The sequence below is a fragment of the Mustela nivalis genome (genome assembly GCF_964662115.1).
Source record: "Mustela nivalis genome assembly, chromosome: 6".
Lineage (NCBI taxonomy): Eukaryota > Metazoa > Chordata > Mammalia > Carnivora > Mustelidae > Mustela > Mustela nivalis.
The window spans coordinates 33,596,044-33,618,493 of NC_139025.1; the positions used below are offsets into that span (position 1 = coordinate 33,596,044).

At 39.6% G+C, this 22,450-nt stretch overlaps 1 protein-coding gene across 2 annotated transcripts in view; it reads left to right on the plus strand.

The window, feature by feature from the left end:
- The window catches only part of VTI1B (vesicle transport through interaction with t-SNAREs 1B), a 34,443-nt gene that overhangs the window by 3,146 nt on the left and 8,847 nt on the right, over positions 1-22,450 (plus strand). For both annotated transcript variants that reach the window (XR_014312608.1, XM_082734046.1), the window contains exons 2-3: positions 17,972-18,030; positions 20,077-20,268. Coding sequence is in view for 1 of the 2 variants with exons in the window: in XM_082734046.1 (XP_082590172.1) it covers positions 17,972-18,030; positions 20,077-20,268 (251 nt within the window). In the remaining variant the exon portion in view is untranslated. The remainder of the gene's footprint in view (positions 1-17,971; positions 18,031-20,076; positions 20,269-22,450) is intronic.

Genomic DNA, 22,450 nt, shown 5'->3' on the forward strand with positions numbered 1-22,450 from the left:
ACAAGAACCATTAGCCATTGTTACTGTTCTTGGAAATTTGGATATTTAGATAAAACCCAAGAATACCAGCTCTGTATGCAGCTATTATGTTGCTCTACTTTCTCTTTTTTTCCTAGAGCACTTACCTTCTAATAAACTAGACGCTTTGTGTATTTCTGAAGTTAATAGTGTAGTATTTGTCTTCCTTTCACTAGAACAGTGTTTTTCAAAGCATGATCCCTGAACCACCAGCATCGCCATCATTTGGGAACTCTTTAGAAATGGAAATTACTGGGTCCCACCCAAGCTTTACCTTATTACTGTTTGAACAGTTTTTTTTTTTTTTTTAAGGTTTTATTCATTCATTTGACAGAGAGGGAGAAGACAGTGAAAGAGGGAATACAAGCAGGGGGAGTGGGAGAGGGAGAAGTAGGGTTCCTGATGAGCGGGGAGCCCAATGCGGAGCTCCATCCCAGGACCCTGGGATCATGACCTGAGCCAAAGGCAGACGCTTAACAACTGAGTCACCCAGGTGCCCCTTAACAGTCTGTTTTAACATTCGTCCAGAGGATTTCTGATTCATGTCAAGTTTGCAAGCAACTGAGCAAAAACCAAGCTCTCTGTTTTCTTCACATCTTTGTTAACACTTGTTATTTCTTATCTTTTTTTTTTTTTTTTTAGATTTTATTTATTTATTTGACAGACAGAGATCACAAGTAGGCAGAGAGGCAGGCAGAGAGAGAGGAAGGGAAGCAGGCTCCCTGCTGAGCAGAGAGCCCGATGCGGGGCTCGATCCCAGGACCCCGGGATCACGACCCGAGCCGAAGGCAGAGACTTTAACCCACTGAGCCACCCAGGCGCCCCTATTTCTTATCTTTTGTTAATAGCCATTCTCTGATAAGTGTGAGTTAGTAGTATCTCATTGTAATTTGATTTGCATTTCCCTGATGTTTGTGATGTTGAGTACCTTTTCTTGTACTGTTGGCTATCTCTATGACTTCTTTGAAAAAATTCTATACAGATTTTCCACCCATTTTTTAGTTAAATTGTTTAGGGGTTTTGTTTGTTTGTTTGTTTGTTTGTTTGCCCGCCCTTGAGTTGTATGAGTGTTATTTATATATTTTGGATATTAATCCATTATCAGATACATGATTTGCAAATCTTTTCTCCCATTTGGTAAATTGCCTTTTTATTTTGTTGGTGGTTTCCTCTGCTGTGCAGAAGCTTTTTAGTTTGATGTAGTCCCACTTGTTTATTTTTGCTTTTGTTACCTTTTGGTTGTCAAATCCAAAAAAATCATCACTAAGACATGTTGAGGAACTCTTATGTTTTCTTTTAGTTGTATTATGGCTTTAGGTCTTGCATTCAAGTCTTTGGCCATTTTGAGTTAATTTTGTATATGGTATAAGGTAGTGGTCCATTTCCATTCTTTTGTATTTTTCTGTAAAATTTTCCCCAAACTGTGTATTGAAGAGATTGTCTTTTCCTATGAGATAACACAAATATATAGATACATTGGTCTCTGTCCCTGGTTCCTGCACAGAGTTCCTGAAATCCTTGTCATTTCCTAAGTGATAAGAACACTAGGAGCATCTTTTGTTCTAAGGAGATGACTCTGGATGGCCTCCTGGATGGGGACTGGTCGCCAGAAAGACCAACCAGTGATTAGAAGCTTGGATTTCAGCTCTATGCCTTGTCCTCCAGAAAGGGAAGAGGGGCTGAAGTTGGAGTTACTAATTGACCATGCCTATGTGAGGAAGCCTCTGTAAAATCCCAGTCGTATATAGGGTTCAGGGAGCTTCCAGGTGGGTGAACATATCCAGACCTGGAGGGCGATGCACCCCAGCTCCACAGGAACAAAATCTCCTGCACTCAGGACCCTCCCAGACCTCACCCTGTGTATCTCTTTATCTGGTTGTTCCTCTGTATTCTTTATCATAACCCTTAATAAGTTGATAAGTGTAAGTGGCCATCTCCCTGAAGCGGGTGAGCATATCTAACAAAATAATTGAGCCTGAAGAGAGTGTCATAAGAACCGCCATTTTGTACCCAAATTGGACAGAAGTTGTGGGTTAACCTGGGGATCTGCTACTTGTCCCTGACATTTAAAGTGTGTGTTTGGGTTGCGGGGTAATCTCGTGAGTCTGAACCCTTAACCTGTGGAATCTAATGCTGTCTACATGCAAATAGTGGCCGAATTAAGTTCAACTGTGGACACTCACTTGGTGTTGTAGAGAATTGTTTGGTGTGGAGAAAAACCTCCATACATTTGGTGACCAGAAGTGAAGTGTTCTATATGAGTAGTAAAGGAGAAACATAAGAAGCATACACGCAGGGCTTTTCTCTGTACAGAGAGAAAGACACAGGAGCGGGAAAGACTGGGTTTTCCCAGTATAGTTTCCCATTGTATATTCTTGACTCCTTTATTGTAAGTTAATTGACTGTGTGTGTATGTTTATTTCTGGGCTCTCTATTCTATTTCATTGATTTTTTTCATCTGTTTTATTACAGTACCATACGGTTCTGATGACTATAGCTTTGTAATATCCAGAAGCCTGATACTTCCAGCTTTGTTCCAGTTGGGGTCTTTTGTGGTTCCATACAAATTTTTGGATTGATTATGCTATTTCTGTGAGAAATGCTTTTGGAATTTTGATAGGGATTGCAAAGTCTGTAGATTGCTTTGGGTAGTATAGACCTTTAGCAGGATTAATTTTTCCAGTCCATTGGCATGGACTATCTTTCCACTAATTTTGTCTCTTCGGTTTCTTTCCTCAGTGTCTTGTAGTTTTCAATATACATGTCTTTAACTTCCTTGGTTAAACTTAGTCTTTTGGGTTTTTTTTAAGATTTTATTTATTTATTTGAGAGAGAGAGAACAAGAGCTGTGGTAGAGGGAGAGGCAGACTCCCCACTAAGCAGGGAATCTAATGCAGGGCTCGATCCTGGGACTCCAGGATTATTACCAGAGCCCAAGGCAAGACACTTAACTGACTGAGCCACTCAGGCTCCCTAGTGTTTTACTCCTTTTGTTGTAAATGCACTGTTTTCTTAATTTCTCCTTCTGATAGCTTATTATTAGTGTATAGAAATGCAGTCAGTTTTTATATATTGATTTTGTATCCTGCAGCTGTACTGAATTTGATTATTAAGTCTGACTGCTTTTTTTGGTGGAGTCTTTAGGGTTTTCTTTTTTCTTTTTTTTTTTTTTTTAGATTTTATTTATTTATTTGAGAGAGAGGCGGTGAGAGAGAGCATGAGCGAGGAGAAGGTCAGAGGGAGAAGCATACTTCCCGTGGAGCTGGGAGCCCGATGCGGGATTCGATCCTGGGTCTCCAGGATCATGACCTGAGCTGAAGGCAGTCGTCCAACCAACTGAACCACCCAGGCGTCCCTCTTTAGGGTTTTCTATGTATAATATGTCATCTGCAAATAGTGACGGAATTTACTTCTTCCATTCCAGTTTGGATACCTTTCATTTTTTCTTGCTGTTTGCTCTGGCTAGGACTTCAATACTATGTCAAATATAAATGGTGAGAGTGGGCATCATTGTCTTGTTCTTGATCGTAGAGGAAAAGCTTTGAGCTTTATATTCACCAGTGAGTAAGTATAATGTTAGCTGTGGGCTTGTCACGTATGGCCTTTATTTTGTTGAAGTATGTTCCTTTTGTATCCAGTTTGTTGAGATTTTATATAATAAATGGATGTTGAATTTTGTCAAATGCTTTTTTTACATCTTTTGAGCTGATCATACTGTTTTTACCCTTCATTTTGTTAATGTGGTATATCATGTTGGTTTGTGGATACTGAACCATCCTTGTGTCCCTTGAGTAAATCTCACTTGAGCATGATGTATGATCCTTTAATGTTTCATTGAATTTGGTTCGATAATTTTGTTGAGGATTTTTGTACCCATGTTCATCAGGGATAGTTTTTGTGGTTTCCTTTTGGTATTGCCATATGCTGACTTCATAAAAGTTTGTAAGTGTTCCCTTTCTTATCACAAGCTCTGTCTTTTGTCTGTTTTGTTTATTATGTATCCTAACCACCTAGAAGAGTTCCTTATACATATGAGGTGCTCCATAAATATTTGTTGAATGATTGTATAAGTACTGTGAATTGTTGGGGAGAGACTATTAATAATATATGATTGGGTGTTGAAACTAAGTGTAATCTTATTTTTATTCTGCCATGTTTTTCCACATTTTAATCACTTTTTAAGTTTTTTTTAGATTGATTTATTTACTTTAGAGAGAAAACTCACTTGCTGGGGGAGGAGCAGAGAGTATTTTAGACAGACTCCACACTGAGCGCAAAGCCCAAGGCAGGCCTCAGTCCCACAACCCTGAAGATCATGACCTGAGCTGAAACCAAGAGTCAGGTGCCCTGCCGACTGTGCCGCTGAGGAGCCCTGTCATTACTTGTAAACCGGGTATCCACACCTATTAAAACAAAGGACTGAATAATAGACAAAATATGTTCTTTTTAGGAAGTTTGTATGGCAATGATAGTCTGTTAATATATGTGATTAATTATTAAGCCATTTAATATTATATTAAACACAGCCATAATTTCTAGTTTTAGTTTTGTAGCATCTGAAGTTCTCTCCAGATAACCTCAGAATGCTACAAATTATTATCCAGATAATACAGTAAATGCCCCTCATCATGTTTTAGTTTTGATTTCGTAGTGCCTGAATGCAGCTCCAAATGTATTAATGAGTGTTGTAAAATTATTGAAAGCTTGCCATTTTGATTCACTCAAATTTTAGTATGTGTCCACAGGACCCCATTATTTTGGGAAACAGCAAAATAATCACTATGGATAATCGTATGCAACTGGTTGTTGAACACCAATTACTCATTGAGTTAATTTTTCTTTCTTTCTTTTTTTTTTTAAGATTTTATTTATTTATTTGACAGACGGAGATCACAAGTAGGCAGAGAAGCAGGCAGAGAGAGGAGGAAGCAGACTCCCCACTGAGCAGAGATCCCGGGACCCTGGGATCATGACCCGAGCCAAAGGCAGAGGCTTTAACCCAGTGAGCCACCCAGCCGCCCCTGAATTAATTTTTCTAATACTTCATATTCTTTTTTTTTTAAAGATTTTATTTATTTATTTGACAGACAGAGATTACAAGTAGGCAGAGAGGCAGACAGAGAGAGAGGGGAGGAAGCAGGCTCCCTGCTGAGCAAAGAGCCCGATGCGGGGCTCCATCCCAGGACCCTGGGATCATGACCTGAGCGGAAGGCAGAGGCTTTAACACACTGAGCCACCCAGGCGCCCTAATACTTCATATTCTTTGGTGAATTTTGTTTTTGCTCTTAATTCCCTCCCATCTAAGGATTTACTTTTAAAAATAATGGTAGTGGGGCACCTGGGTGGCTCAGTGGGTTGAGGCCTCTGCCTTCGGCTCAGGTCCTAATTCCAGGGTCCTGGGATCGAGCCCCACGTCAGGCTCTCTGCTCACCAGAGAGCCTGCTTCCCTTCCTCTCTCTCTGCCTGCCTCTCTTCCTGCTTTTGATCTCTGTCAGTCGAATAAAAAAAAAAAAAAAAAAAAAAAACTAAAATAAATAAATAAATAAAAATAAAAATAATGGTAGTTACTGTTTATGAAACTCTTTATATGCCTAGCATTTACTAAGTGCTTATTATGTGTGTTATCTTTTAAACCTTTCAGACAACCCTATAAGGTTAGTACTGCTACATTTCTTTCCTGCAGCTAAAGAAAAGGACTTAGAGGGCTCTAATACAGGCATATCTTGTTTTGTTGCCCTTCACTTTATTGTACTTTACTTCATGGTGCCTCTCAAATACTGCATTTTTTTACAAATTGAAGATTTGTAGCAACCCTGTGTTGAGCAAATTTGTGATTAGTACCAATATTCCAACAGCATTTGGTCCATTTATCTGTCTCACATTCTCACAACACTTCAGACTTAAATTAGGCCACTTAATAACCCTACCTTGGCCTCTTAGTGTTCAAATGAAAGGAAGAGTTACACATCTCTCACTTTAAATCTAAAGTTCAAAATGATCAAGGAAGGCATATTGTAAGCTGAAATAGGCCAAAAACTTCAGCCTCTTCAAAGAATTAGCCAAGTTGTGAACACAAAGGGAAAGGCTTTGAAGGAAATTAAAAGTGCTACTCCATTGAACACACGAATGATGAGCAAGCAAAACAGCTTTATTGCTGATATGGAGAAAGCTTTAGTGGTCTGAATAAAAAGATCAGACCAGCCACCACCTAATCCAGAGCAAGGCCCTAACTCTTCAATTTTGTGAAGGCTGAGACAGGTAAAGAAGCTGCAGAAGAAGAAAAGTCTGAAACTAGTAGGGGTTGGTTCATGAGGTTTAAAAGAAAGAAGCCGTCTCCATAACCTCAAAGTGCAGGGTGAAGCTCCAAGTCTGATGTAAAAGCCACAGCAAGTTATCCAGAAGATCTAGCTAAATAATTAATTAGTATCTCCAGGGTATGCCTGTGCTTTTACCTTCTATATATAATATGAGATCAGGTAAACTATTGTGTACAAATAGAGGATGTAGGTCCTAGAAATGCCACAGTGGGGCGCCAAAAGCAAATTAACCACATGATCTTGGTGAAACTGAAGTTTTCACTCCTGGTGAAACTGAAGTTTTCACCACAGCTCTAATGGGTTAAGGTTAGTCATTCTTGGGAGATAGTAAATGAACCCTCTGATGAGGAAGAGAGGCTGCCACCTTAGTTAAACATTAAGGTAGGCTTTCTCTAGCTGTTTCGGAGCTGACCCTTTCATGATGCCCCCATCCACCGAGTTTGCCAGTTAGTGAGTCTTAGAGTGAGTCACTGCCATGTGACTATTCTGGGAAGGCATGTGGGGTGGGAGATAGTGTTTGAAATGGCTCACTCTTTTTTTTGGTGCCCATTCCTCTCAGCATGCAGTCTTGCAGTTTTGTAGTTAACTGTGGTGTTAACTCTAACTCTGTAAAAAATGGTCTGAACAAGTTTTCTGAAGGCTATTCCCTGGGAGCACAAAAATGTCCGTCAGTGCTATAATATACAGAAGCCTTGGATTGGGAGTCAGGAGACTTGCATTCCAGAATGAGTATCACTACACATTTGCTCTTCCTGTGACCTTAAGAAAGACAGTTTCTCCAGGCTCTAGTTTCCTCAGCTGTAAAATGAGAAGGTTAGATTAGATGATCTCAGAGATCCATTTCCACTCTAACATTCGTGGGTTTCACAATTCTGAGACTTAACGTATAAAGAAGCACCTACTGATAACCTCTCAGTTGGGTAGAGTTCAGCCTCTGAAGGCTGAAGCCTCTGAAGCCAGTTCCTCCCTGGCTTCATCATCAGAAGGGAGAATTTCAGAGGCTTTTTTTTAACCTTAGGATTCCATAAAGGATCTCATAATGTGGCAAAATTCTTAAAATTGTTTTCAAAGGGAGCATATTTCTTTTAAAAATATACAGGCTGTAGAGCACTCCTAAGATAAGGTATGCCTTCTGAAATTAGGTAGAGAGTGGAGTACCCCAGTTCCAAGAAGACTGAGGAACAGAATCAAGGTGAAAGGATGGAGATTCCGTGAGCTGTTCTTTGCTCCCTATTCTTAATTATGTAACCACATTCCTTGAATCATTCTGGAGTTAGCCTCTTAAAAATGCAGATTTTCTTGTCTTTAGCAAAGGAAGAATAAAGAAGGAAACTTTATGACTAACAGTTGTAGAAAAATCAAAGCTAGGCAGGGAATGCACTTACATGTCGAGTGTTTCTTGGATCAGGAGTGGTTGAGTGTGGAGATGTGCCTATTTAGAAGCGTAGTGACACTCAGCGACAGCGTATTACGGAGTTATATGATACCTCTCCATTGAAGTAGCCATTCTTTTTTTTTTTTTTTTTTTAAGATTTTTATTTATTTATTTGACAGAGAGAAATCACAAGTAGACGGAGAGGCAGGTAGAGAGAGAGGAAGGGAAGCAGGCTCCCCGCTGAGCAGAGAGCCCGATATGGGACTCGATCCCAGGACCCTGAGATCATGACCTGAGCCGAAGGCAGCGGCTTAACCCACTGAGCCACCCAGGCGCCCTGAAGTAGCCATTCTTGATTGCAGATATTATTTCACTGCTGGTGTCTGAGAACACCACTCAGGGATAGTGACAGCTGCTTTTGTGTTTATATCAGTTACATCATGGATGGTCAAGATGCAGACCATTTGCCATGGCTGAACTTTCTCCTATTTAAAACAACAACAACAAACCCTCGGTTTTGTGAGCAGTGTAGAGTAAGAAATAGTTCACTTGCAATGTCTTACGTCTATTAAGGGTATGTCGCATAACAATGGAGGAGGCATAGGAAAGGGTGCATTGTCATTTGCTCTTGCAGGCAGTAGCAACATCTAGGGAACCCTCTGCCAGGTTAACAGTTCTGGAAGCTATGGGATTTATAAAAGAAAAAGTAGATTTATTTCTCTCTTCTAGAGGAGTTTGATCTCCACTTGTGAATATAGAATGTCCATGTCTAGAGTGGTTCATGATCACTTAAAAAGCAGCTGACAGTTGACATGTGATAGATGTTGTTGTGATTAACAGAATGTAAATCCATATAAAGCATTACAGTGATATTATATCTTACATGGGATTGCGTTCAAATGCTTATGATGACAACTAGGATAAAGAAATTAGCCAAGAAAATCTGAGGACAGCATGTTGAATACCCACATGCCATCCCTCCGTAAGCCCAACTCAGCTGTTTTCTTTGGCATTGAATAAAATTGCTCTTTTTTCAGTTGAAGTGCTGGCTTGTATTTAGGAGTCACAATGAATAAAAAGTAACATAGCTTTGAAAGACCATGTCCGCATACACATGATGCAGCATGGATGAACCTTGAGGGCGCTATGCTAAGTAAAATAAGCCAGACACAAAAGGACAAATATTTTATGATTTTATGATACCTAGACTCATCAGATTCATAGATATAGAGAGTAAAATGGTGGTTACCAGAGTTTGGGGGAATAGGAAGTGGAGAATTAGTGTTCATTGGGTATGGAGTTTCAGTTTGGGTGTTAAAAAGGTTCTGGAGATGGGGTAGTGTTGATGGTTGCATAACAGTGTGAATGTATTTCTTGCCACTTGGTTGTATACTTAAAAATGGTCAAAATGGGGGCGCCTGGGTGGCTCAGTGGGTTGAGCCGCTGCCTTCGGCTCAGGTCATGATCTCGGAGTCCTGGGATCGAGTCCCGCATCGGGCTCTCTGCTCAGCAGAGAGCCTGCTTCCCTCTCTCTCTCTCTTCCTGCCTCTCCATCTACTTGTGATTTCTCTCTGTCAAATAAATAAATAAAATCTTTAAAAAAAAAAAAAAAAAAAAAAAAGGTCAAAATGGTAAATTTTGTGTTATATAAATTTTACCAAAATAAAAAAAAGACTGTATCCCCAGATTGTAAAGATAATTCCAAACTCAAATGAACTCAGAAAAACAATGTAAGTAGTGATAACTTTTTGGTAGTAAGTAGGTTGCTTATATGTGGATTTTCAGGAAGAATATTCATTCGGATGCACACATTTTTAGAAATTAAACTGCTCATAAGTAGGGCTAATCTTTGCTTGTTACATATGAAGGGATGACCTGCCTCCTGTTTTATACCTAATGAAGGAGGTCAGGCCTCATTGTGGTTTTGATGTGCATTTCCCTAATGATTAGTGATGTTGAGTATTTTTTCGTATGTCTGTTGGCCGTCTGTAGGTCTTCTTTGGAAAAATGTTTATTCAGATCCTTTGCCCATTTTTTAATTGGATTATTTGGGGGTTTTTTGGTGTTGAGTTTTCTAAGTTCTTTATATAGGTCCCAAGGAGACAAAGAATTATTATCCAGGCTTACATGTCGAGTCAACCCCAAGGAAAGGTCCAAAATCTAACTCTGTTTTCACACCAGCGGTTCTCTCTTACACAGATGTTTATTACCAGGTGATACCATGCCAGTACTCCCTTCATCATTTTTGCCATGTCCAAGTACCATTTTTACTGTCACTTAATTGTTTTCTTTATATCAAGTTCTAAAATAAATTTACTTAATATGTAGTTATTTTAAAAGGATATTTCACATTACTGCTTTATTTTTTTTTTAAGATTTTATTTATTTATTTGACAGAGATCACAAGTAGGCAGAGAGGCAGGCAGAGAGGCAGGCAGAGAGAGGGGGAAAGCAGGCTCCCTGCTGAGCAGAGAGCCTGATGCGGGGCTCCATCCCAGGACCCTGGGATCATGACCTGAGCCGAAGGCAGAGGCTTAACCCACTGAGCCACCCAGGTGCCCCCACATTACTGCTTTAAATGGAAAATCTTTTTTTTAGTTTGAAGTATTTGAGTGTTTATGTAAATTTCAATTCTCCAAATATTGCTATTTACTTAAATTTTTTTTAGAAAGATTTCAATTTTAGTTGACAGAGAGTGAAAGAGTGCAGCAGCAGTAGCAGTAGCAGTAGCTGTAGAGGTAGAGGGAGAAACAGGCTTAGGGAGCCAGATCCCAGGACCCTGGGATCATGACCTGTGCCAAAGGCAGATAGATGCTTAACTGTCTGAGTCACCAAACCACCCCAGATTCTTAAAATTTATTTTTATTTTGGCTTTTTTTTTTATTTATAATTAACATACAGTGTTGTATTAGTTTCAGGTATACAATATAATGATTCAGTAATTCTATATATTATTCAGTGCTCATCAAGAGAAGTGTACTTAATTCCCTTTATCTATTTCACCCATCCCCCATCTGCTTCCACTTTAGTAACCATCAGTTTGTTCTCTGTGTTTAAGAATCTGGTTTATTGGGGCGCCTGGGTGGCTCCGTGGGTTAAAGCTTCTGCCTTCGGCTTAGGTCATGATCCCAGGGTCCTGGGATCGAGCCCCGCATCGGGCTCTCCACTCAGCGGGGAGCCTGCTTCCTCCTCTCTCTCTCCCTACTTGTGATCTCTGTCTGTGAAATAAATAAAATCTTAAAAAAAAAAAAAAAAGAATCTGGTTTATTCTTTGTCTCTTTTTTATTTTGTTCATTTGTTTCTTGAATTCCAAAATATGAGTGAAATCATATGGTATTTGTCAGGGTGCGTAGGTAGCTCAGTCAGTTAAGCGTCTGCCTTTGGCTCAGGTCATGATTGCCTGGTACTGGGACTGAACCCCAAGTTGGGCTCCCTGCTTAACAGGGAGTCTGCTTCTCCTTTTCCCTCTGCCCCTTCCTTCTGCTCATGCATGCACACACTCCTGCTCTCTCTTTCAAATAAAATCTTTAAAAAAAAAATCATACAGTATTTGTCTTTCATTTTGACTTACTTCACTTAACATTATGCCCTCTAAATCTACCCATGTTGTCGCAAATGGTAAGATCTCATTCTTTTGCTTTTTTATGGGTGAATCATATTCCATTTTGCATATTCATATACACATATACACATACACACACACACCTCACATCTTTTTTCTTTTTTTTTTTTTTTTGAAAGATTTTATTTATTTATTTGACACAGAGAGATCACAAGTAGGCAGAGAGGCAGGCAGAGAGAGAGGAAGGGAAGCAGGCTCCCTGCTGAGCAGAGAGCCCGATGCGGGACTCGATCCCAGGACCATGAGATCGTGACCTGAGCCAAAGGCAACGGCTTAACCCACTCAGCCACCCAGGCGCCCCTCCACACACCCCACATCTTAATCCATTTATCTATAGGTGGACACTTGGGTTGCTTCCATATCTTGGTTATTGTAAATAATATTAAACATAGGGGTGCATATGTCTTTTCAAATTAGTGTTTTTGTTTTCTTGGGGTAGTTACCCAGTAGTGGAGTTACTGGATCATATGGTGATTCTATTTTTAATTTTTGAGAAAACTCCGTACTGTTTTCCACAGGGGCTGCATCAGTTTGCATTCCCATGAATAGTGCATGAGGGTTCCTATTTCTTCACATCCTTGCCAACACTTATTGTTTCTTGTGTTTTTCATTTTGTTTTATTTTATTTATTTATTTGACAGACTGAGAGAGAGAGACAGAGAGCAAGCACGATCACGGAGAATGGCAGGCAGGGGAGAAGCAGGCTCCCTGTTCAGCAAGGAGCCTAATGTGGGGCTCCATCCCAGGGTCCTAGTATTGTGACCTGAACCCGAAGGCAGCCGCTTAACCGACTGAGCCACTCAGGCTTCCCTTGTGGTTTTTTTTGGCCATTCTTACAGGTGTAAGGTGATATCTCATTGTGGTTTTGATGTGCATTTCCCTAATGATTAGTGATGTTGAGTATTTTTTCATATGTCTGCTGGCCATCTGTAGGTCTTCTTTGGAAAAATGTTTATTCAGATCCTTTGCCCATTTTTTAAGATTTTATTTATTTGTCAGAGAGAGAGTGCAAGAACGAGCATAGGCAGACAGAGTGGCAAGCAGAGACAGAGAGAGAAGCAGGCTCTCCCCTGAGCAAGGAGCCCGATGTGGGACTCGATCCCGGGACACTGGGATGATGACCTGAGCTAAAGGCAGCGGCCCAACCAACCAAGCCGCCCAGGTGTCCCTTTTGCCCATTTTTTAATTGGATTATTTGGGGGGGGGGTTGGTGTTGAGTTTTCTAAGTTCTTTATATAGTTTGGATATTTACCCCTATTGGATATATCATTTGCAAATTCAGTAGATTGCCTTTTTGTTTTGTTGATGGTTTATTTTGCTGTGTAAAAGCTTTTTCTTTTGGTGTAGTCCCAATAATTTCATTTTGCTTTTGTTTCCCTTGCCTGAGGAAACATATCTAGAAAAAATGTTTCTGTGGCTGTTGTAAAAGAAATTATTGCTTATGTTTTCTTCTAGGAGTTTCATGGTTTCAGGTCTCATTTAGGTCTTTATCCATTATATATGTGTATAGTGTAAGAAAGGGGTCCATTTTCATTGTTTTGCATAGAGCTGTCTAGTTTTCCCAGCACCATCTGTTGAAGAGACACTTTCCTGTTATATATTCTTGCTCCTTTATTGTAAATTAATTGGTCAAGTGAGCATGGGTTTACTTCTGGGCTCTCTCTTCTGTTCCACTGATCTGTATGTTCATTTCTTTGCCAGTACCACACTGTTTGATCACTATAGCTTTATAGTGTATGTTGAAATCTGGGATTATGGTACCTCCAGCTTTGCTGTTCTTTCTTAAGATTACTTTGGCTATTCAGGGTCTTTTGTGATTCTATGTAGATTTTAGTATTATTTGTTTTAGTTTTTATGATGCTATGATACCAAATGCTGTTGGTAGGGTGCCTGGGTGGATCAGTTGGTTAAGTGACTGCCTTTGGCTTGGGTCATGATGATGCCTTAGTCCCCGGATCGAATCCCACATCGGGCTCCCAGCTCAATGGGGAGTCTGCTTCTCTCTCTGACCTTCTCCCCTCTCATGCCCTCTTTCATTCTCTCTCTGAAATAAATTAAATCTTTGGGAAAACAAAAAAAAGCTGTTGGTATTTTGATAGGGATTGCTTTAAATCTGTCAATTGCTTTAAGTAGTGTGGACATTTTAACAATATTTGTTCTTCAAGTCCATTAGCATGGAATATCTTTCTGGTTCAGTTTCTTTTATCAGTGTTTTATAGTTGTCAGGATACAGATCCTTCACATTGTTGGCTAAGTTTATTTCTAGGTATTTTATTATTTTTGGTATGATTGTAAATGGGATTGTTTTCTTAATTTCTCTTTCCGCTACTTCATTATTAATGTACAGAAATGCAACAGACTTTTGTACATTAATTTTGTTTTTTATGACTTCACTGAATTCATTCATTCTGGTAGTTTTTTGCTGGAGTCTTTAGAGTTTTCTGTATATATAATCATGTCATCTGCAAATAGGGAATGTTTTACTTCTTCCCTACCAGTTTGTGTGCCTTTTATTTCATTTTGTCTGATTCCTGCAACTAACACTTATGGTACTTTGTTGAATAAAAGTGCTAAGGGGGGGGCATTTTTTTTTTTTTTAAGATTTTATTTATTTTTTTGACAGACAGAGATCACAAGTAGGTAGAGAGACAGGCAGAGAGAGAGGAAGGGAAGCAGGCTCTCTGGCAAGCAGAGAGCCAGACACCGAGCTTGATCCCAGGACTCTGGGATCATGACCTGAGCCAAAGTCAAAGGCTTTAACCCACTGAGCCACCCTGGTGCCCCAAGATATCTTTGTATATCTTTGTCTTGTTTCCCCTTCTTAAAGGAAAAGCTCTGTTTTTCCCCATTGAGTATGATGTTGTGGATTTTTCATATATGGCCTTTATTATGGTGAGATATGCTCTCTTTATTTTATTTTTTTTTAAAGATTTTATTTATTTACTTGACAGAGAGAAATCACAAGTAGATGGAGAGGCAGGCAGAGAGAGAGAGAGGGAAGCAGGCTCCCTGCCGAGCAGAGAGGCCCATGCGGGACTCAATCCCAGGACCCTGAGATCATGACCTGAGCCGAAGGCAGCGGCTTAACCCACTGAGCCACCCAGGTGCCCGAGATATGCTCTCTTTAAACCAACTTTGTTGAGAGTTTATCATGAACAGATGTTGTACTTTGTCAGATGCTTTTCCTTCATCTACTAAGGTGATGATAATGGTTTTTTATTCTTTCTGTTAATTGATGTGATACATCACATTGATTCATTTGCAAATACTGAACCATTGTTGAATCCCTGGAATAAAGCCCACTTGATTGTGGTGAGTGACTTTTTTAAGGTATTGTTGGATATGGATTGCTAATATTTTGGTGAGGATTTTTACATCTATGTTCATCAGGGAAATTGGCCTGTAGTTTTTATTGTTGTTGTGTCTTACCTTTTAATATCAGGGTTATGCTGGATTAGAATGGATTTAGAAGTTTTCCTTCCTTTTCTATTTTTTTGGAATAGTTTGAGAAGAATAGGCAGTAGCTACTCTGTACATGTTAGATAGAATTTGCCTGTGGAGCTCTCAGGTCCTGGACTTTTGTTTGTTGGGAGTTTGTTGATTACTAATTCAATATATATGCTGGTAATCAGTCTGTTCAGTTTTTATTTATTCCTTTTTCAGTTTTAGTGATCTATATGTTTCTAGGAATTTATCCATTTCTTCTAGGCTTTCCAGTTTTTTGGCATATAGTTTTTCATAATCCTATAATTGTATATCTTGGTGTTGGTTATTTCTTCTTTCTCATTTATGATTTTGAGTCCTTTCTATTTTTTTCTTAAGTCTGGGTAGAGGTTTATCAGTTTTATTGAGTTTTATTTACCCCCAAAGAACCAGCTCCTGGTTTCATTGATCTCTTCTGTTGGTTTTTGTTTCTGTCATTTATTTATGCTCTAATCTTTATTATTTCTTTCCTTCTGCTGGTTTTAGGTTTTATTTCTTGTTCTTTTTCTAGCTCCTTTAGGTGTAAGGCACGCCATTGTTTTTGAGGTTTTGTTTGGTTTGTTTTTATCTCCGTTCCATTTATTTCTGTGCTAATCTTTATTATATCCTTTCTTCTACTGGCTTTGGACTTTGTTCTTTCCCTTGGTCCTTTAGGTGTAACGTTAGGTTATTTCTTTGAGAGTGTTCTTATTTCTTGAGGTAGGCCTGTATTGCTTTAAACTCCCCTCTTAGAATGGTTTTTGCTGCATCCCAACAATTTTGGACCATTGTGTTGGTCTCTATGTACTTTTAAAAAAATTCCAGTATAGTCGACATACAGTGTTTTATTAGTTTCAGGTGTACAATATAGTGATTCAGCAATTCTGTACATTATTCAGTGCTTATCATGATAAGTGTCCTCCTAATACCCTTCACCTATTTTCCCCTTCCTCCCTTACCTCTGAAAAAGACCAGTTTGTTCTCTGTATTTAAGCATCTGGGTTTTTTTCTCTTATTTTTTTTCCTGTTTTTTTGTTTTTAAATATTTTATTTATTTGACAGAGAGGAGAGATCACTAGTAGGCAGAGAGGCAGGCAGAGAGAGAGGAACATGAGAGAGAGAGAGAGAGGAAGGGAAACAGGCTCCCTGCTGAGCAGAGAGCCCAATGTGGGGCTCGATCCCAGGACCCTGAGATCATGACCTGAGCTGAAGGCAGAGGCTTAACCCACTGAGCCACCCAGGTGCCCCTTCCTGTTTGTTTTTGTTTCTTAAATTCCACATATGAGTGAAGTCATACGGTGTTAAGTCTTCCTCCAGCGGACTTATTTCACTTAGCATTACACCCCTAGATCCATGTATGTTGTTGCAAATGGCAAGATTTTATTCTTTTTTATGGCTGAGTAATAGCCGTGTGTTTGTGTTTTGAGTAATAGCCGTGTGTTTGTGATTGTGTGTGAGACATATCTTATCCATTCATCTGGGATAGACACTTGGGCTGCATCCATGTTTTTTGGCTACTGTAAATAATGCTGCAGTAAACATAGGGGTGCATATATCTTTTTGAGTCAGTGTTTCTGTTTTCTTTGGGCAATTAGTAGTTGATTTACTGGGTCATAGGGTAGCTCTATTTTTTATTTTTTGAGGAACCTCCATACTGTTTTCCACAGTGGCTGCACCAGTTTGCATTCCCACCAGCAGCATATCAGGGTTCCTTTTTCTCCACATCCTTGCCAATACTTGTGTCTTCATGCATTTTTTTTTGATGTCGTTTTCTTGGTTGACCCATTCATTGTTCAGTAGCATGTCATTTAGCCTCCATATATGTGTTCTTTCCAATTTTTTCTATGATTGATTCCTAGTTTTGTACCATTGTGTTCAGAAAAGATGCATGATAGAATTTCAGTCTTTTTAAATTTACTGAGACTTGTTCTGTGGCTAGTATGTGATCCTGGAGACTATTCCATGTACACTTGAATGTGTATTGCAGTGTTTTTGGATGGAATGATATATATATCTATTCAGTGGAAAATCTTTCAAACCTACCTAAGTGATCAGAAAAATACAGTGAAGGCAGAATAGTGTTGTTTTAGTTAAGTGTTACTGCTTGGCAGCTGAAGCTTCTTCTTTTTGTTTAAAGAAGAAATTAGTAGTTTTAGGTATTAAAGACATACTAGTCAATTAAACATATAAAGACAAAATGACAAGTTAAAGGATTGAAACAGAATTGAAAGGGGAATGACTCACTGTGTGTGTCAGTGGTATTTGCATCATTTTACATATTACCATCAGTGGGTATGGCCAAGAAATATGTACCATGCCATGCACTCTCCCAGCAAGCAGAGTAGGTGAGTTTTGAATTTGTTTTGCAGAGAAGCAGTTGATAAGGGTTAATATAGAGAAGTGTTTTATAATGGAGTTAAGAGTGGGGACAAGGAGCCACCTGGGTGACTCAGTCATTGGGAGTCTGCCTTCAGCTCAGGTCATGATCCCAGGGTCCTGGGATCGAGCCCCGCATTGGGCTCCCTGCTCAGTGGGAAGCCTGCTTCCCAATACTGATTTCAAAGAATCAGTATTGCTAAACATTCTTGTTGATGAAGGTGTGCATGATCCTTCTAGGGGACAATTAATTGACAGTGGTTAACTTAGACCTCTACGGTTTCTTAGTAGGAGAATACTAACCTTTGGGGCCAGATAATTGTCATGCAGGAGTGTCCCAAGCATGGATATTTTTTGTTCCCTGAGTACTAAATTCCGTTCATAATACCTACCCTTTCCCTTCCCCCATCATCATGTTAACAAGTTCCAGTGCATTTCTAAATGCTTTTTACAGGTGACCAGGTGGCTCAATCTTAACGTTAAGCATTCAACTCTTGATTTTGGCTTTGGTCATGATCTCAGGATCATGAGATACAGCCCCATGCCACATCGTCCTTGTGCTAGATGTGGTATCTGCTTAAGATTCTTTCTCTCCCTCTCCCCCTCCTTCTCCTTACCCCCATCAGCTCACATGTACTTGTGCTAAAAAAAATTGTTAAAAAAAAAAAGTACTTTTTAGAGATGATTAAGTACTACTAGCCCCATCAGGGGAGAGTTGGGCTGTTTATTCTAAGCAGAGGGAATGACCTCTAAATATATGAATAGAGGACTTAGCACTTAAAACTTGTCTCTCTTTTCTAGAAGAGAAGAAGAAGCTGATCAGAGATTTTGATGAAAAGCAACAAGAAGCAAATGAAACGGTGAGTACAGGGAACAAAGCCTTACTTCTTCTATCTGGAATTAGTCTTTTCTAGAAGTAATGCTTATTACCTGATCACAGATTAACTGTTCCTGTCTATTGATCTTGATTTTGATTATTTCTTACTAAATGAGGCCATTGGTGACGTATGTGATGAGGGAATTTGACAAACAGAAATGGATAAAGCTTGGATACTCTCTTAAAATGAGTCTTTGATGATATGAGTTAGTAAGGGCATTCTCAAACCTTTACCTGGGTGGTCTTCTAAAATTTCATTTAGGGGCACCTGGGTGCCTCAGTCTTCTAAGTGTGGTTTCATCTGGGTTCATGATCTCATGGGCCATGGGATTGGACTGTATCAGTCTCTGTACTCAGCAGGGAGTCTGCTTTAAAATTCTCTCCCTCTGCTCCCCCCACATGCACACACTCTAGAATGAATAAATAAATCTTTAAAAAAAATATTGTGGGGACGCCTGGGTGGCTCAGTTGGTTAAGCAGCTGCCTTCGGCTCAGGTCATGATCCCAGCGTCCTGGGATTGAGTCCCACATCGGGCTCCTTGCTTGGCAGGGAGCCTGCTTCTCCCTCTGCCTCTGTCTGCTTGTGCTTGCTCTCGCTTCTCTATGACAAATAAATAAAATCTTAAAAAAAAAAAAAAATTGTGGGTCCCTGGGTGGTTCAGTCAGTCAAGCATCAGCCTTTGTCTCATGATATCAGGGTCCTGGGATTGAGCACTGTGCAGGGCTCCCTGCTCAGCGGGAGTCATCTTCTCCCTCTGCACCATCCCCATCTCTCTCTCAGATAAATACAATCTTTAAAAAAAATAAAAAATAAAATTTCATTTAAAAATCTGGCCATTGGGGCACCTGGGTAGCTTAGCTGGGTGTCCAACTCTTGATTTCAGGTCAGTTATGATCTTAGAGTCATGGCATCAAGTCCCAGTTATCTCGTGCTGGGCATGGAGCCTGCTTGGGATTGTCTCTTTCCCAGTGGCTCTCTCCGACATTCCCCCTTGCTTACTCTTTCTCTCTCAAAAATAAAAAGCTGGCCATTAAAATCAGTTATTCTTGGGGCACCTGGGTGGCTCAGTGGATTAAAGCCTCTGCCTTCGGTTCAGGTCATGATCTCAGGGTCCTGGGATTGAGCCCCACGCCAGGCTTTCCGCTCAGCAGGGAGCCTGCTTCCCTTTTTCTCTCTCTATGCCTGCCTCTCTGCCTACTTGTGATCTCTGTCTGTCAAATAAATAAATAAATAAATGATAGAATAAAATCAGTTATTCTTCTTGTTAAACTTAACTAAATCACCAAAAAAATGTACCTCAGAAGTGGTTGTAGCCACATTCCCTTTTGTTTTAAAAGACATCTGTAAAGACATTAGCAAAATTAACCAATCCAACTCTGGTCATCCCAAGCAGATGAAAATAATTTATGGCCTCTTGTGAACATGTGTGGGTGTTACATTTTACTTACCCAATAAAATAGGAATCTGATTTGGACCATTGGTTATCCACATGGAGACAAATGACTAGTTTTCAGAAAGAAGAGGGAAAAAGAATGCCAGACCCCCTATCATTTGTAGTATAGTAGACTTCAAAGTGCTTCATGATAGCACTTGAACCATAACAAACAAACAAATTGGTATACTGAAAAGGGAATTTGGAGATTTGTGGAATCTTGAGCAGATTTCTTCAATTCTTATATATGAAATAGAAGTAGTAAGTATCTCCTACCTTATTGAGGACAGGGGAAAGATTAAATGCGGATTAAATAAGATAATGTATATAAAAATATATAATAGGAAGTAAGATCCTTGTTTTTTTCACTCATTCATCACATACTTTCTGAATGCCTGTTCTCTGCATGCTAGGCACTATGCCAGGCACTCAGAGAAAAGAGGTCGACATGTCACGTGTGATCCCTGCCTTCGTGGAACACAGGGTTGAATACTTATTTGCAGTTGTCCGTGGTTCTGTTAGTCCGAACTAGGCATAAGCCCAGATGAGAGAGAAAAATACCCAGCCCATCTATTCTCTACTTTCTCCCTTCCTAGCTGGCAGAGATGGAAGAGGAACTACGTTATGCACCCCTCTCTTTCCGTAACCCTATGATGTCTAAACTCCGAACCTACCGGAAGGACCTTGCCAAACTCCATCGGGAAGTGAGAAGCACCCCTTTGACAGCCACACCTGGGGGCCGAGGAGACATGAAATATGGCTCATACGCTGTAGAGAATGAGCACTTGGTAAGCTTCAATTGTTTTTTTCCCCTTAAGGGCCTGTGGCACAAAGATTAGTCATGTTGTACAGTCTTGTTCTTCCCACCTGTTTCCTGCATCCAACTCCCCTTTGTCTCTTGGGTAACCATCTCTACTCTATTTAATGCAGATCTTTCCAATCCATGCTTATTTAGATTTCTTAGTATATTTTAATGTACTAGTACTTGGTACTTAGTGGAAGAATACAATTATTTCCTATTCTTAGTATCCGGATTTTGTATTCTGCCCCATTGATCCAGTTTTTCACTTACACTCCAAAAATTCAGTTAGGTTTTTAATTTATCTGGAGTATTGTTACAGATTAACCCTAGCTGTCCTTTACATTATATCAAGATGGCCCAAGACCAGAGACCTAGTAGAGAAGGCAGGAAGCTTCTCAGGTGGGTGCTAAGAGCTCACTTAGTTGTAATGGAAAGTAAGCCATAGTGCCTTTCCACTGTTCTGATTTATAAAATTAGATGGACAGAATTGAAAATCTATATTTTGAAACTATCTAGAGAAGCTTGATAAAGGAATACAAGTTTACAAAGATTATATGTGATGTGTTGCATTTGGAATTAACACTCCACTGCACAAAGTATAAATGGTCTGGCAAGTGGTTTGGCAAATAGTGTGGGAGAGAGGTGGATGGGGCCCCACTACTACAGACTGCACATATGTAGAAAGGCTAATAGCGCAGCGTTAAACAATTCTGTTTCATGATGCATCCTGATTGTGATTCAGAAGACATTCAGATGATACTGGTCTGATATTACTTATGTCAAAACTAGAGGGAATGATAGAAACTCTTCAGAATTCAGTTGTGAAGAGAGACTGGGAAATGGCAGTCAGATGAAGCTTGTTAAAGTAAGATGAGAGGTATAATGTGACTTTGGGTGTTTGTTACCAAAAATCAACAGTAACCCCCAAAAAGGGGAGATAAAAACCAAACAATAATTTGCTTTAGAATTACTAGTTTCAGAAATTATAAAGACAATTTAGATATACATACGACCCTCATGGCATTATTGTTCCAAACCTGAGGTTGATTTATATGATCTTACTGCTCTTCAGTCTAATTAGTTAAAAATCCCCATCTTTTACTTGGAAAAAAAAAAAATCCTTATTCCTGCTTCTTTTAAGCTAAAGTTAACTGGGGTTTATTTCAGTGTCATGCAGTGGTTCTGTCGTCCACTGATGTGTATGCCAAATATGAAAAGACTAGTTACTTATCTGAAAACTCAGTATTTTGGTTTCTTGATGGTGGTATCTAGTGCGAGGAGACACCTGTTTAGTAATAGGCCCTGTGAACCAACCCCTTTGTGAATGTGTAAGTGCTTTGAATAGTGAAGAACTTACCCATTTGTCAGTGGTCAATTCTGACTGACAAGGGCTACTTCTGTCATCTTGCCTGCTGTGCTTGGGATTATAGGTGAAGTAAAACTTTGGCAGGGATTTAGAAAATTAGGGCACTTGGGAAATGAGGGCGGCTTATGGACCCAGATCCTCCTTCCCTGACAGCAGTCACCATTGTGGCAACTTCAGAGTTTTGTTTTGTTTGGTCTGAGGTGAAATTCTTTTTGGGTTTCCAAGACTGTAATCGCTTAAGTGTCTTCCAAAATGCAGTAGTGTTTCAGACTTCTAAGTGAATTCTGTATGTGCTGCATATGAATAGCTTATTCATGGTCACTCAATCCTCCAAAATGCAGTAGTGTTTCAGACTTCTAAGTGAATTCTGTATGTGCTGCATATGAATAGCTTATTCATGGTCACTCAATCCTCAGTACTGGTCAGGTGGAAATCTTCAGTGAATTAATCTAGTTCTAGGCTGTGGAGTTAAGTTGGTTGGTTTGTTGCTCTGTCAACAGTTACAGGCTCTATGCATATTCGGATAGCTCCTGCACCCCAAACTTGGGCCACTGCCTCTCAGTTGTTGTTAGTCCACAAGTCAGTTCGAATTCATCACCGATTCAGGGAAAGTGCTTTTCTTCCCTCACATTTAAGTATAACAAGCAGTGGCATGGGAGGTATGTGATCTTGTATTGGATTCTAATAATCTTATAGTTAGCATTTTAAAGTCTTAAAAGTAATGAAAATCACTGCATGCACTATATCCCCTCTTACATCAGAAGGGTCACAAGGAATGTGCTGGTAAATGAATTTAACATTT